Here is a 14143-nt window from a genome sequence, read left to right as displayed (position 1 = left end):
AATCTGTAAAATGTCATAGCATAGAATGTCAAAAACTCATGTGAAAAAGTCCTAGTGTAGTCATGAAGAAGTCATAGTGTAGTATGTCAAAAAAAGGTCATTGTATAGTCAAGAAAAAGTCAGAGTATAGTATGTCAAATAATATCATGAAAAAATTACGTGAGATAGTATGTCGAAAAGTCATAGACTAGTATATTGAAAGGTATTATGAAAAAAATCATTGAATAGTATGTCGAAAAATATCATGAAAAAAGTCATACTGTAGTATATCAAAAAAGATTGCCAAAAGCTCATAGACAAATATTTCATGAAAAACATTATAGCATAAAATGCCAAAAAATATTGTGAATAAAGTCATAGCATAGTATGTCAAAAAAGTCACAGTATAGTATATCAATAATTTAATGAAAACAGTCATAGTATAGTATGTCATAAGATGTCAAAAAAGTTATATAATTAATAAAAAGCCCTAAAATATTATTTCATAAATTATTGTTTGGTAAGTCAAAAGTCACTGTATGTCATAATAAAGGTCACAAAACAGTACAGTAAATCCATAAGCTAACTTTTATGTCAAAATCATAATATGGTATGTCATAAAAATGTCATAGTATAGAAGGTAATGAAAAATCATAGTAAAGTAAGTTAAACAACTCATAGTATAGAAAGTCATAAAATATCATAGTATAGGGAGTCATAAAGAAGTCAGTATTTCATATAGAGTGATATTACAATGTTACAAGGTGAATCAGGGTTGACAGGGTTTTTCAATGGAACTTTCATTTTTGCTACATGTGTGATCATACACACACACACACACACACACACACACACACACACACACACACACACACACACACACACAAGCAACTTATAATACATACTTTAAACTACTAATGCAAATATTTAAATACAAATATAGTTATAGTCAGTGGTTAGAATAAGTTAATGTGGAGCCTTGCCTGTATGTACTCAATCCACCCATCAACTTATCAGGAATCAATAAAGAATCGGATCGATAAGAGAAATTGATAATGAAATCGGTATCATGCCATTTGTAGACTATTAATTAATATACATTTGAACAGCAATGCTTTGATTTAATACCTTTTTTTTTTTCCTTTGAAATTCATATTTACAGGTTCCAGACTCAAGAAGTAATTGGATAAAGTAGCCTGAAGGGAAATAAACTGAAACAGAACATTTTACAGTGTCACTGTCGAACATGCTGTGTGCTCAGCAGCACCAGTGGATTGCAATGAGGCATGTCGCTTTTTTTAAATAAAGAAAATATGGAGAACATGCCTTAACAGTAAGCGGCACCGCCAAGTAGCTGGTTGGTATGCACCTCATTCAGCCACCACAAACTGTGCATCAGCCATGTGGATGAGTGAAACACTTTATTAGGGGGAATGTTCATCCTTTTTACTGAATTAAAAACATCACTTTCTCTCACAGACAACTACAGGTACAGATTAAATAAGGCACAACACCCAAGAGGAAACAAAGGGCATGAATAACACAACAAATCTGCCACACCTTTGATAGTGATAGAGCCTTACATTATTTTAGTTGGCAGAAATAAAAAAAAAAAAAAAAAACATAACTCATCGACCTGAAGCAAAGTTCATCGTATCGTAAAGGATTTTACAAATGGACTAAAAAAAGCTAAAAATGAAGTAATGTATCAGCAGACGACTGTAGAAGACCTAACAGTCTGCTAACCGTGATGATGAAAGGTTCAATATTTACCTTGAGAACTATGTCTTACTGAGACAGTAAGGCTGTAAAGCTTTCTAACACTTGACTGCTACCATGTGAACATTTAAATCAGGGGAGAAACTCGCCTGATAGAAGCCAGATAATGGATTTTTTTAATGACAATCGCCATTTGATTTCAGTGTAAATGGTTTATTATGGTGAATCAGTTCAACATGTTCTTTAATTTATATATATATATATATATATATATATATATATGAGGCAGCCTGGTGGTGGTGAAGTCCACTGGGTAATTCTGGTTCTAGTTTGGGGATGGCTGTGGGCGTTTTCTAGGTCCAGTCTCTTTTTCAACAATATTGTGTGTATGGCTGTTGCATCTTAAGTGAAGGCTTCTGGTCAAGTTGCCTAAAACACACACATCCATCATCAGCCTATTTATGGGAGCCACTCTGTATTACTGGGAGTGTCTGAATGACAGCAGTCCCCCGTGACAAACAACTTGTGATACCCCTAAACTAACACAGGCACAATTCCACACATTTACAATAAATCACTACATCATCAAACAAGAAGTCACCGATACAGTTAGTGTGCAACAGTTTCTGTAATGGCTGCAGAGCACCTACGGGTGGCATCGTTCTGCTTCAATCGCTTCATTACTGTAAAGCCCCCCTCCCCTGACACAGGGCAAGGAAACACAGAGGCATGTAGAGCCTCAATCCAGATTTTATTTGGACATATAAACTTTATTTTTCACAAAAGGTCTCGAAGAGTTTGAGTTTTACATGGAATATAAGCTTTTTCAACTTTCACATCCAGTCAAACGTTACCACCGTAAAAACACTTTTAAAGCCTCAAAAGTACACCTTTTTTTTCTGCCACATAGTGTCAGTCATTGTAAAAGAAGTCAATTTAATAAGAGTGACAAAAGTGTGTTCAATCCAATTACTGTAGAACATAAAGGCAGTAGTGGGTTGACAGTGTTTTGATATCAATCGAACCTACATCTACAGGTAGGGTAGCTTTCACAGAAAGCAGTGATATAGTATTCCACTCACTGATCAGTAGCTTGTTTGCATATTTCTGCAGCTACAGAGCCAAGTTAAACTCAACTTTTTTTTCCCAGGGCTTTTGGAGAATGTGAACAGGACCATGAGTTAGTTTGAAATGACAATGTCTCATATTCTCTGACAGGGCCACACTGGGCCACATTGTTTTCTTGACTAATTTTAGCTCTAGTTATTTATTTAACCATTGGAGTCCTGACATATTTATTTTCAAGGGGGACTTGGATTGTAGAGTTCTGGGCATCTGGACTCAAAGTGTGTGATCCTGCGATCTTCAAGTGGTGATCTTGCTTCCTGTCCCGACTCCTGTTCCCAGGAAAAAGGATTGTGTGATTGCTAGTGCCCTTTCTATGTGTGTGTAAACACACACCTGGCAGTGCTCATAACTTGATGTCCTGCGATTCTGACATCTTGGCAAGTGTCTTTTTGACCCGTAGAGCTGTGAGACGGGAGGCCGGGCTGTGGGCCCAGCATTCTGTCATCAGCTTCCCCATCTGTCTCAAACACTGAGGAGTTACAGATTTATGTTAGGAAGGTCATTACTTTGTGAATTTGTGTATATATATATACGTGTGTATATGTAGCCTATTTTGATGTATTTTACCTCGTCGCTGGTCCATCGATTAGGAAAGGATGGTCGTAGTCTCTTGATGCAGACCACCTCTCTCATGTCTTCATATGAAGGGTCTGTAGGAACTAACTCATGGTACGGCAACTGGTACTCTTCAAGAATCCCTACAACGAATAAAAAGGAAACATGCTCTGTTCATGTGTCAAAAATCGCTCCTGCATAGCCATGAAAAAATTACAAAGAAAAAAAGAAATACATTAAAAGTTTATCTACCTCCTGAAACACAACGGCGAGCGATCTCCCAGAGAATGAGCCCAAAGCTGTACATGTCGGCCATTATGTACGACTGAAAATGACTTCTGTTCAGAGTCTCGTCCAGAACCTCTGGAGGCATGTAGCGCTTTGTACCGACTCTAGTGTTGGGAGGGATGTCTACCTCATTGGTGTCACTGCGAAGATCAAAGTAAGAATTTAAAAATGAAAGATGAATGAGCTATGCACATTACTTAATCCTCAAGTTCAAAATACTTTAAATTATGACCGACTCTCTACCGGAGCTTAAATTCAGCAAAATATGGATTCAAATCAAGTAGAGGAATATTTAACCAAATCATGTTTCATAGCAAAAAATGTGAGTGATTCCCTCACCTGATAAACTTGACTGCCAGTCCTAGGTCAGCTATACAGCAGGTCCCATTTCTTTTCACCAGTATGTTCTTACTCTTCAGATCCCTGTGAGCAATGGCAGGTTTGCCCTGGGTGCCAAAGATCTCGGTGTGGAGGTGACAAAGGCCTGACACAGAGGAGTAGGCCAGCCGCAGCATGGCTTTGTTGTCTAGAGTGGTTGATTTGAGGTAGTCGTACAAAGAGCCATTTTCATGGTAGTCTGTGATTAGGTAGAGTTGGGTCCAGGAGCCAGTTCCTTTAATATCAGCAGCTATAAAACCTGTGAATGGAGGCAGAGTAAACAAGAGTTAAACAGGCAGGGAGTCTGTTATATTTCTTTCTTCATTTGTTTAATTATTTATCCCCATTATTTATAACAAAGGTAGTGACTATTCTGTCTGGGGTTTGTACAAAAATATCACATATTTTAATCTAAAGCAAAAAAAGGGAAAAAAAAACAAGCAAACAAAAATAAATCTACAAGAAACAAGAGTTCAGAGTGAGTCTTGAAATTTTTCCAAGTCTTTATTAGATGCACTTGACCACATTGCTGGACAATAATCCAAATGAGTGAGAACTAATGTTTGATCAATGTAGGCGATGCATTGTAGTCAAAATTTAGCCCGCCTCTTCATATTAATAACCACCAGACCTCCCCCTTTCACTGGAACAGTGTTTTTCAATCTGCTTTGACTACTTCAATCAATATTACTCCAAGGAATTTGGTTTCCTTTACTTCTTCTACAGGCAAAACTGTACAGATGGATTCAACTGTGGCTTATGTTTAAGTTTAATAATTGATCCAAGTACAATTCTTTTTGTTTTTGATAAATTAAGAACTAACTTTGTACTCCACGCCCACATTACCACTGATTGTAATTCCCTATCCAATTCACTAGACATTTCTTCAATGGATACCTCTTGTAAATATAGTGTTGTATCATCTGCGTACATAACTTCTTTTCCTTGATTGAGAACAAAAGGAAGGTCATTGGTGGATATAGAGAATAGTAATAGCTTCCTTTTCGTACACCACATTGTAACTCTTCCACATTTGAAAGAACTCCCAAAGGAAGTCTGTCTTTACTGAATAAGTTAGGCTTAATCATAGAAGTAGTAATTACTTTTGAAGCTAATCATGCAAAGTAAGTAATTTTAAGCATTAAAGTTTGTTTATCTTTAGGAAGCTGTCCTGTAGCCCTCAATCAACATGTTCATCTTGGCAGTTGTCTGATTTGTGGATTTCATGACGTCGATATTATAGATCCTAGTGCTCAATCTAAAATAAATGTAGTATTGACTGTGAAGGCAACATTATGCACTGTCTGCATATAGTCTGTCTTCAAGTTCACAGGCAAGTGATCTTTTGCCCCACTACTTCATTACTATGCAACTTGCAGTGTTTAATTATACACGCTTTGGTATGCAGTCTGTTGTTGTCTTCTTTATAATTTGTTGGGATGTATGGTCTCTGGGCTATAATTGATTTGTTTTGGCAGTGAGTGGAGTCTAGTGCAGCACAGTTAACAATGGACACAGTCCCACTCCAACTATGGCGTGTATTTACTCCTAATTTTGCAGTCACCTCTCACCCATCCGTTCATCCATAATTTAGGATTGTTTAGTATAACTGATACTATATTAGACAAACTTATTTATTACTGTCCCTTCAAATTCCTGTTGGGCTCTTTGTTAATTGAGATGGAGCACAAATAGTCTACTTAGATTCATTTTAAAGACATGAGTAAATGAAAAACAGACAAATAGATTGACAAAGAGGTGCATACAGACTAAAAAAATAGAGATAGAAACTAGAAATCAGTAACAGGAAGGGGCAGGATTGAAAGAAGTAATACATGACACATGACTTACAGACAGAAACCAGTCTTACCCAGTATGTTCTCATGTCTCATGAGGACGGTCTGGTAAATCTCAGTCTCTCTGAACCAACTAGCCTCCTCAGTGGTAAAGAATACTTTAACAGCCACTTTTTCTCCCCTCCATCTGCCCATCCACACCTCGCCATACCTCCCCTTGCCTATCTGCTTCACCATATGGATCTGCTTGGCTATTGTTCGCTGCACCTAAGGAGGAGCAAAAGATGTAAAAAGGGTGAGTTTCAGCACATTTAGCTCCTTACATTTTAAGTGGAACCTGAAATGAGGTTCAGTGAGCCTCTGATGGATAGAGGACGTCCCAAGCTGCAATATGAGTATCTCACCAATAGAGGGAGCCCTGAGCCTGAGCCAGAGCTTTGTGACTGCTCTATCAGGTCCCTCAGAGATTCTCCAGGGGGGATGTAGGTCTCATCCTGCTCCAGACCAATGCTGTACCGAGGACGAGACTCCTGACGCTTGTACCTGTAAAAACACAGAATTATTCAGCTCCTTCAAAAGTGTTGCTGGAGAATGTAGAACAAAGTGTGAACATATCTGGATTTGTGTGTATTTGATTGTCACATACCTGAAGTAGCAGAAGACAATAATGACAACCAGTATAATGCTGCACACAGTGACTGAGATCAACAAGGCCATGTGGTGGATCTTTCCATCTACATAGACTGGAGAGGGGAGGAAGAAGAGGTGAAAAAAGGTTTTGCGGGATGGTGAGAGAGGAAAAGTATGATGGCATAGAAGAGAGGGGAAGGATGAAATAATGTCAGAATGAAAAACAACAATCACATTAGTCTTTTCTCTGACAATGATCAACAAGTACAGTATGTCCAACAAATGGACATTCTTGAGAAAAATGGTTGGTAATCATTTTCTGGTAAAAAAAAACCTCAGATCAAAACCTCTAGCATCCCTACAACATGGGGGGACATAATGAAAATGATACCAATGACATCAGTCATTCCTACAAGTCACTTGAAAGAACCACTGTCCAGTAAATCAAGGACAAATCATATTTCACTCATCAATTTTTCATTTTCTTCTGGCACACACTGTTTTCCCTCAAGGCCTCAGTCAACGAAAGGAAGCCCTCAGCCTAGTCGATGATTTCTCTTCCTGATCCCCTATGATAAGGTTTCAGATTGATGGCCGCCCTCGGTGTCTGCTGGGGCTTATGATTTCCCGGGGAATCTAGGCTTACCGTCTCTCAAATACACAAAAGGACTCTCACACTTGCACATGGTGTATAGAGTTGTACACAGTAGAGACTGTAGTATTCTCTCGACACCCAGCATCTTTGGCGAGCTCCAGGACAGTTTGACAGTAACTCCTGCTGTCTCCCCCACTTAAGCCATCTTTCACTCTCTGACAACGTCATGATATCTCTATCTCTGAATCCTGTGTGCTGGAACACCATCATTCACAGTTCTTGGACCTGTCCATATCATTGCCACAGTGTCACCTGTCAGCTGGAGAACAAGTAAAGCGCTTAAAAATCTTTCTTGTGTTTCACGGGGAAGAAAGAGTTGTGGAGGGATGAGAGGAGAGCGATAGATACACTTACGAGGTGGTTTGAGTGGCGGCAGTGTAGGATGCAGGTTTTTGTTACAGTAATCTTGGTCTGTACAGCACTCCAGTGATCTCCTTTGACGAGAGTTCCCGGTCTCCTGGAAGACAGAAAAGAGGTTTTTTCTTTCTTTCTTTTTCCTTTTTATAATTTTTGTGTTCAGTTGTTGATTAAACAATAAACTGATTAGCTGATTTTTTTTTTTCAACAATTTTGACAATCGTTAGAAAAAGGGGTTTGAAGATGTTAAATTTGTCTCTGGGATATTGCGAAGTACATTTTTAACTATTAATCTAATATATATCATTTAATATGAAAAAAAATCTAAAACTGAATTGAAATTTTTTTTTCATCAAAAATGAAAATGATTGATAGTTAAAGCTTTAAAAGTAATTTTGTTACAAATAAGTCACATAAAGTGACATGAGTATGTACAGTCATGTAAGAATTGTCTGCTTCTTTACGTCTAAATTAAGATCAAGATCTGAGATAGAGCGTGTTACGGAAATGGTTGCAAAAGGGAGCAGCTCTGTGGATTGTAATGTTACGATCATCTACTCACCCTACACTGAAATTCTGATCCTCGGAGCCCGAGGCATCCTGCAGTCTGGACCGGCACCCCTCCCTCCTCCTCCTCCACCATTGTGAAACAGTAGCCATCGGTCCTGGAAAACATGGACAGTAAGTAAAGCAACCACTGAGACAAGATAATGTCTCACGTGTGTTACATTTGATAGTCCATTCCTTACAGTACCTGCATGTATTATTGGTTGAATCTTCGGGGCAGTGGTGATAACAGTGACACCACAGTAGTCGTTCGGAGGACGAAGCAGGAGCTGTGCTGCCACTAGTCTCCTTCCCACTCTCCACTGAATCCTTACTGGATGCTCTTAGTAGCATACTGTCCAATATATTGCCTATAAAACAGGCAAAAAGAGGAAAAAAATGAGTTGAAACCACATGCATGCATCATAGATTCATAAAACATTTTAAGAGAGGAAAACGCACTCGGATCAAGTATTGCATTATTAATGGCATCAAATGTTTGGGCTCATGCTACTCGAGGGTGTTTAGTCTACAGAGCATCTGCAAACCAGAAAATATCTGCAGTAATACAGCCAGAACTAGGGGTTACATCATCTGTGAGGCTTTGTGAGTGGGGAAAAAAGTTTTTTTAACTAAATGTTAAGTTTAAATAAAATGGTTTTAAGTCATAAATAAAGAGCAAAGAGATATATAAGGTATTTAATATTCGGTGAAACATGCTCCAACATGTTTGTAAAAGGTTTTTCTGCCACGGCCTCTGCTGTTCATAGTTTATGTCATGAGCAGAGCAGATCCTCAGCGTCCACCAAGTTCCCCTGAGGAGAGGTTTTTTATCTTTACTCCCCCAATCTCTGCTGCGCTGGTGAGCGCTTGCAGGGAGTGACGAGGTCAGAGCCAAGACGGCAAATATCAACTCTGTGCACACTTAGCTGTATTCACGTGAGTCAGCTGACTGAACTGAAATATAAACTAAATTACTACAATAAATCCACTAAGAACTGTAAATAAATACAAAAATTGAGTATGAGCTATAAGCTTGTAAACCTGATACTGTGTCACAGCTGATTTTTATTTTACTACTGATACAGCTCCTAAGAATTAGAGCGAAGCTGTTGTATCCCCTACTTATCCTATTTCAAAAGGGCACCTGTTTGTCACTTGACCAAAAAAAAGGGTCACGGAAGTGTCTTTCCTTCAAGGCTTTTAAGATTTGTATTCATTCCAGCATGATCATTGAGACCAGATGCTTAACAGCTGCAAGTGGAGATGGTCCAAAATAAGCATGAGTCCTTCCTCTCTGGAATTAACTACGAGCAGATATTGAACTGAATCTGCTCTCCTACTCCTCTTTCAACTTCTCGTTATCGAGTTCAGGTTTTCTTTTTTAAGCAGGTGCTTCTTACAAACAATGGAAATCAATAAACACACAAACAGTATGTGTGGAGGACACAGTCAGAATGTATGAACCATATATGTACTTTTAATTCTCTCTGATAATGTTAACATGAAGTGAAGTGTAAGCGGTTGAGGTATCCTTCTTAGAAATTGAAAGCACAAACACTGCAAAAAATTGTTTTTCAGCATATAGTCTACATGAAAAATATATGACGCATAGGAGATACACAAATGGGCCAGGCATAGCTAAAAACCCTTTATGGCTAATGGGACCCAGTACGTGTCCTTCTAAACCTTCTAAACCTGGTGTTTTTAATTGCCCATCTTTTCACACTCTATTCTCCATTCTTAGCTCATGTGCTCAATCACGACAACAGCTTTTGGTGCGACAGCTTAAATGTCTGCACACTTGTCTACCAGATAATAGTTCCATTATGAAGAAAAGCTCAGAGGCAGGGGATTTATATTAAGATATTTAAATTTCAGTTTCAGCTTTTGTAGTCAACTTTCATCTTTTTGAATTAGTCTTAATCCTAAGCAACTCCTCCAGGAAGTATACACACTGAAGTTAAATTACTTCCAAGATTTATCATTTTGTTGGAATATTATAATGACTTAAGTCATTAATGCAAGGTTCTCTGCTGGTCTGATATCTCCATGAAAATATAATTAATCAAAGACAAAGTGCTGCCTCGTGAAGCTGTGCTGTTCATTTGTACTATCTTGGATATAATATTCCATCATGAAATATATTCTAAAAGTGAACAAGCTAGCATGAACCTTGTTTTGGTGGCATCTCGAGTGGGATGTGGCTAATGAAACTAACTGAACATAAGGCCATGAGGGCTAATAGTGTTCATTGGATAGGGAGATTATCTACAGAGAGCCTCACCTTTGAAAAAAGAATTGGATTAGATGGACACTTGAAAATGTGCTATATATTTCCAGGGCTGTCAGAGAATGGGTGTGGTATCTTCTCTTTCATCTGAGCTTGACTGTCTTTCACAAAACATCAAAGAACTTCCTATAAGGATAAACACTTGAAGCTCCCTAATAGACTGAAACATACAGACACAAATGCACACTCGCAATACTACACACTCGCGCCCAGAAATATATGCCCATGTGGGTCACAAACGTCTCTTTCTCTCTTGATCACTGTCACTAATGTCTGATGTGCTTTGTTGTCAATGTGCTGCACTTGTATTGATTGACATTCATGACTCTGTATTCACAAAAAGGAACCACAACGTTACGTGATGCTGACTTCAGTGACCAAGGCTCAAAGCAAGGAAAGTCACAGCTAATGCTAATAGAAATATGAAGTCCTTTGTGTTATGATCAAGGAGCAAAAGCTGTTTAATGCATGAGGTGTTCCTGCTCAGTCATCTCATGTATGTTGACTATAACATGTTTTAGAATACATCAGCAACTGGTTTTCTGACCCACAACTTCCATTGGTAGTCCAAAGTCACATTTCGTTTTCATCAGTGAAGTAGTGTGTGTGGTATTAAAATTATATAGTTCCTCAACTTAACAGAAACAGAAAAAAACAAAAGGAATTCACTTCTGTAGCTTCATAATATCCTGTTTATTAGATGTTTTCCTCAGCACAAGGAAAACTTTCAATACAAAAATAACTGCAGAAGATGCTTTCAAACGAGCATAGCCATTTGTGATCAAGCACTTCGCTTTCTAAATGTCTCTCTTGCACACACTGATACTGTGTTGACAATACTGCAAGAGAGGGACGGTGGGGTTTAAAGGGGTCACACTAACAATTGACCGATTGGAGAGAAAGGGAGCGAGGAAGAGTAGGAGGGGGAGAAGAAAGGGGAATTAACAAACGAGAAGTGACAGAGCTGCGGGGAACTGGTGGGCAGTTTAGCAGCACACAGAGGGGACCGAGCAGAGGCCACTGGCCTTTTCCACCCTTTCTCTCACTCTGTCCCCCTCCCTCCCATCACTTACTCCATCCTGCTCCCGAATACTCATTCACTTTGTGTCTCACCCGATGCCAACCTCTCTCTCTCTCTCTCTCTCTCTCCCCCCTTTTTCTTCTTTGTCCTATATCTCTTTCTTTAGCCCATCTCTGCCTCTCTCCTCCAATTTATTCTCAAATCTCAACAGCCTCCCTACCTCCTTATACCCCATCTCGTTTTCCTCTTCTCATCTTCCACTTTCTTTGCCCTGTCCTCCCTGTGTGAGTTCACTGGATAGTCATGTGAGGTGCTGCTGTGCTGTTGACAAAACACAAAGCCTTTCACATCCATCCTGCACCTGGGATCCCTGGCTACTGCTGTGTGTGTGTGTGTGTGTGTGTGTGTGCCTGTGTGCGTGCATGCGTGCATGGGTGCGTGTGTGGATGCATGTGAGAAAGACAGTGGGAGAAAGATAAAAAAAGGACAAAAAGAAAAGCAACAGCCGAGCAGAATTCATTAGTGCTCCTTGCACAGAAGCTAGGTGAGGTTTCCAACACATTATTTATTAGATTATCTGATTTAAAACCAGTCAATATTACACAAATTCCCGTTAAAAATGTATATCATAGAAATTTTCTTCGCTGTGAGCTAGTCTTCATTATGCTTTTATTAACTATTATTTGTATCATTCTTTCTAGTGTATGTTGGAATACCCATCTCCTTTGGAAAGGCATCTATCGTATCTCATACACCCAACATCATACTACTTCATCTTAATAGTTTTTTGCTCTTGATTCTCTACTTTTATTGTTGCTTTTGTCCTCTACCTCTGAGTACTAATTACTTTGGATACAGAGACTGCTGGTCCTGAGGTAATGGGTAGTTTTTCTATGAGCCTGTCCCATCTGTCTGGGGGGACCAGGGTCAAATATTCTGCTATTTCAAAAAGCAAGAAGGCTCTGATCCTGAATGTTCTCAAATCGTATATCTTCAAGAAAGAAAGATTGCCTCCATGGAGGAGAAAATGTATTTCAGAGCAAACAGGATAAAAAGTCAAAGTGCTTCATAGAGAGATTCAAAGAGAAGGCAGCCTTTCATAATATAATGTATTGTTTTGAGGGCGACATTAAAGGACTATGAGTGAAAACATGAGGTTTCAGAAAATATTGCCCCTGTGGTCTGGTCCTGGCTGTTAGGTGCAACCCCTGTGAAAAAGAAAACCGCACTGACCAATGGGGATCTAGTCCAAACCACACTAAGTACCACCAAAGTCAAAACATACTGCAGGTCAAACGATTTGTGCCCTGAAACTGGCCGAATTTCCAGTCACTTCACGGACACTATAATTGTTTCAAGCTCTTTCACTAAAATGGCCTTTCAGATGCCAGTGTGAGCTTTCAGGTCTCCCCTATAGGCATTTTTCAGGCTTGATGGCAGGATATAGGGGCCACTGTAAACACACAATTAACAACCGTGGCCCCACAAACCCCCAAAAGCTAAAAGGCCTCTTTTCAACAGACTCCGCTTTGTACAAACTGAAACAAAAAAAAGAAAAGAAGAAGACAGATATTAAGATAGACGGAGGGGAGAGAAGTGAGGGAAAGGGATATTGTGCATGAGATGGCGAGATGAAGACAGGAGATTTTAGAGGAAGATAGACAGACAAACAGAGAGAGAGAGAACATATTCATTAGTTTTCCTGGCCATGTCAAACAAGGCCTACTAGAAAAGCCCTTTCATCGAGCCCATGTAAACACTACCCCCCTCCCCCTTCCACTTAAGACACACTCATTTGACAACACTGCTCCCTTCCTGCCCCCTTCTTCCCTCTAAGTAGTAGTTCATCTTGCTGGTGTTTGACAGTGCCATCGGTACAGTGAAAAAAACATGGAAGGTGAAAGGTTTTTGCTCCTGCTCTCTCCCTCGACTTCCATGTACTTTCAGTGTCTGTTCTTATCTCCATGTTCTTCTTCCTGTCAATGCTGAGATAAGCGGAGCCATCCCACATGTGCAGGAATGTCTTAATGAACCCCACTTTGTTGATCTGAATGCTGGGAAGCTGAGGTTGTCTCTCTAACTGGTCTGGCTAAACTTACTTTGAAATCAAAAATTGCTTCGCCTTTCGAGTTCTGTGACAAAGCTCTGTCTTTCACGACTTTGTTACTACTCTACTAATATTAGAGGAGAAAGGATCAGACAGATTCTCATTCAAGTCACTTCAAGTCTTACTGAAGTCGGATTTAGAGGTTGCACTCATTGACAAAGCAAAATAATGGTTCTTTGTCGTGTCAGTCTCCAGCTCATATATAGGCACATAACCTGCTAGTTTGTATTGTATATATTGAAGGCAGGAAGAAGTTGTGCATCATTACTACTCCATTTCCCTTTGCCCACTCTGGTGTTTTCTCTCTCCCACTGACTTTTTAAACCACCCCGTCTTTCTTCCGCCACATTTTAGCACCTCTTTTTCATTATTCATTCACTATTCATCCACTCTCCTAAAACTCACAGATACATTCTGAATAAAAAGTTTAAAATAGACACACATGAGCATTATATTACTAATGTAGTGAGCAATAAGGATACTGCCATTTTAATCTAATAAAATGATCAATACATTTTTACCTATCCAATATGCTCTGCAACCAGAATTGAAACCGACCACCAAGTAGCCAATCACAAAACACAGAAGTGATGTCATGTGGCTTTGACAGAATTTGAGATGTTTTCTTTAGCAGAAACAGCTAGTGAGAGCAGGGATGAGAGAAGCTGTTGGATTGCATTCAGCCCTTCTA

General features: G+C 39.2%; 1 protein-coding gene across 1 annotated transcript in view; it reads right to left on the bottom strand.

Annotated features, from left to right (window-relative positions):
- Positions 1–1383: 1383 nt before the first annotated feature.
- The window catches only part of bmpr1ba (bone morphogenetic protein receptor, type IBa), a 65078-nt gene continuing 52318 nt past the window's right edge, over positions 1384–14143 (bottom strand). The window contains exons 4-13 of the mRNA XM_068703574.1: positions 8240–8402; positions 8048–8150; positions 7483–7585; positions 6490–6586; positions 6248–6386; positions 5918–6110; positions 4009–4306; positions 3634–3809; positions 3394–3524; positions 1384–3295 (exon numbers count right to left, since the gene is read on the bottom strand). Coding sequence (XP_068559675.1) covers positions 3170–3295; positions 3394–3524; positions 3634–3809; positions 4009–4306; positions 5918–6110; positions 6248–6386; positions 6490–6586; positions 7483–7585; positions 8048–8150; positions 8240–8402 — 1529 coding nt within the window. The 3' untranslated portion in view covers positions 1384–3169. The remainder of the gene's footprint in view (positions 3296–3393; positions 3525–3633; positions 3810–4008; positions 4307–5917; positions 6111–6247; positions 6387–6489; positions 6587–7482; positions 7586–8047; positions 8151–8239; positions 8403–14143) is intronic.

This window comes from Cebidichthys violaceus, unplaced genomic scaffold (genome assembly GCF_023349555.1).
Source record: "Cebidichthys violaceus isolate CVI_PGR_0920_01 unplaced genomic scaffold, fCebVio1.0.p SCAF_9, whole genome shotgun sequence".
In the NCBI taxonomy this organism is placed as follows: domain Eukaryota; kingdom Metazoa; phylum Chordata; class Actinopteri; order Perciformes; family Stichaeidae; genus Cebidichthys; species Cebidichthys violaceus.
This window is presented reverse-complemented; position numbering and strand designations above follow the sequence as displayed.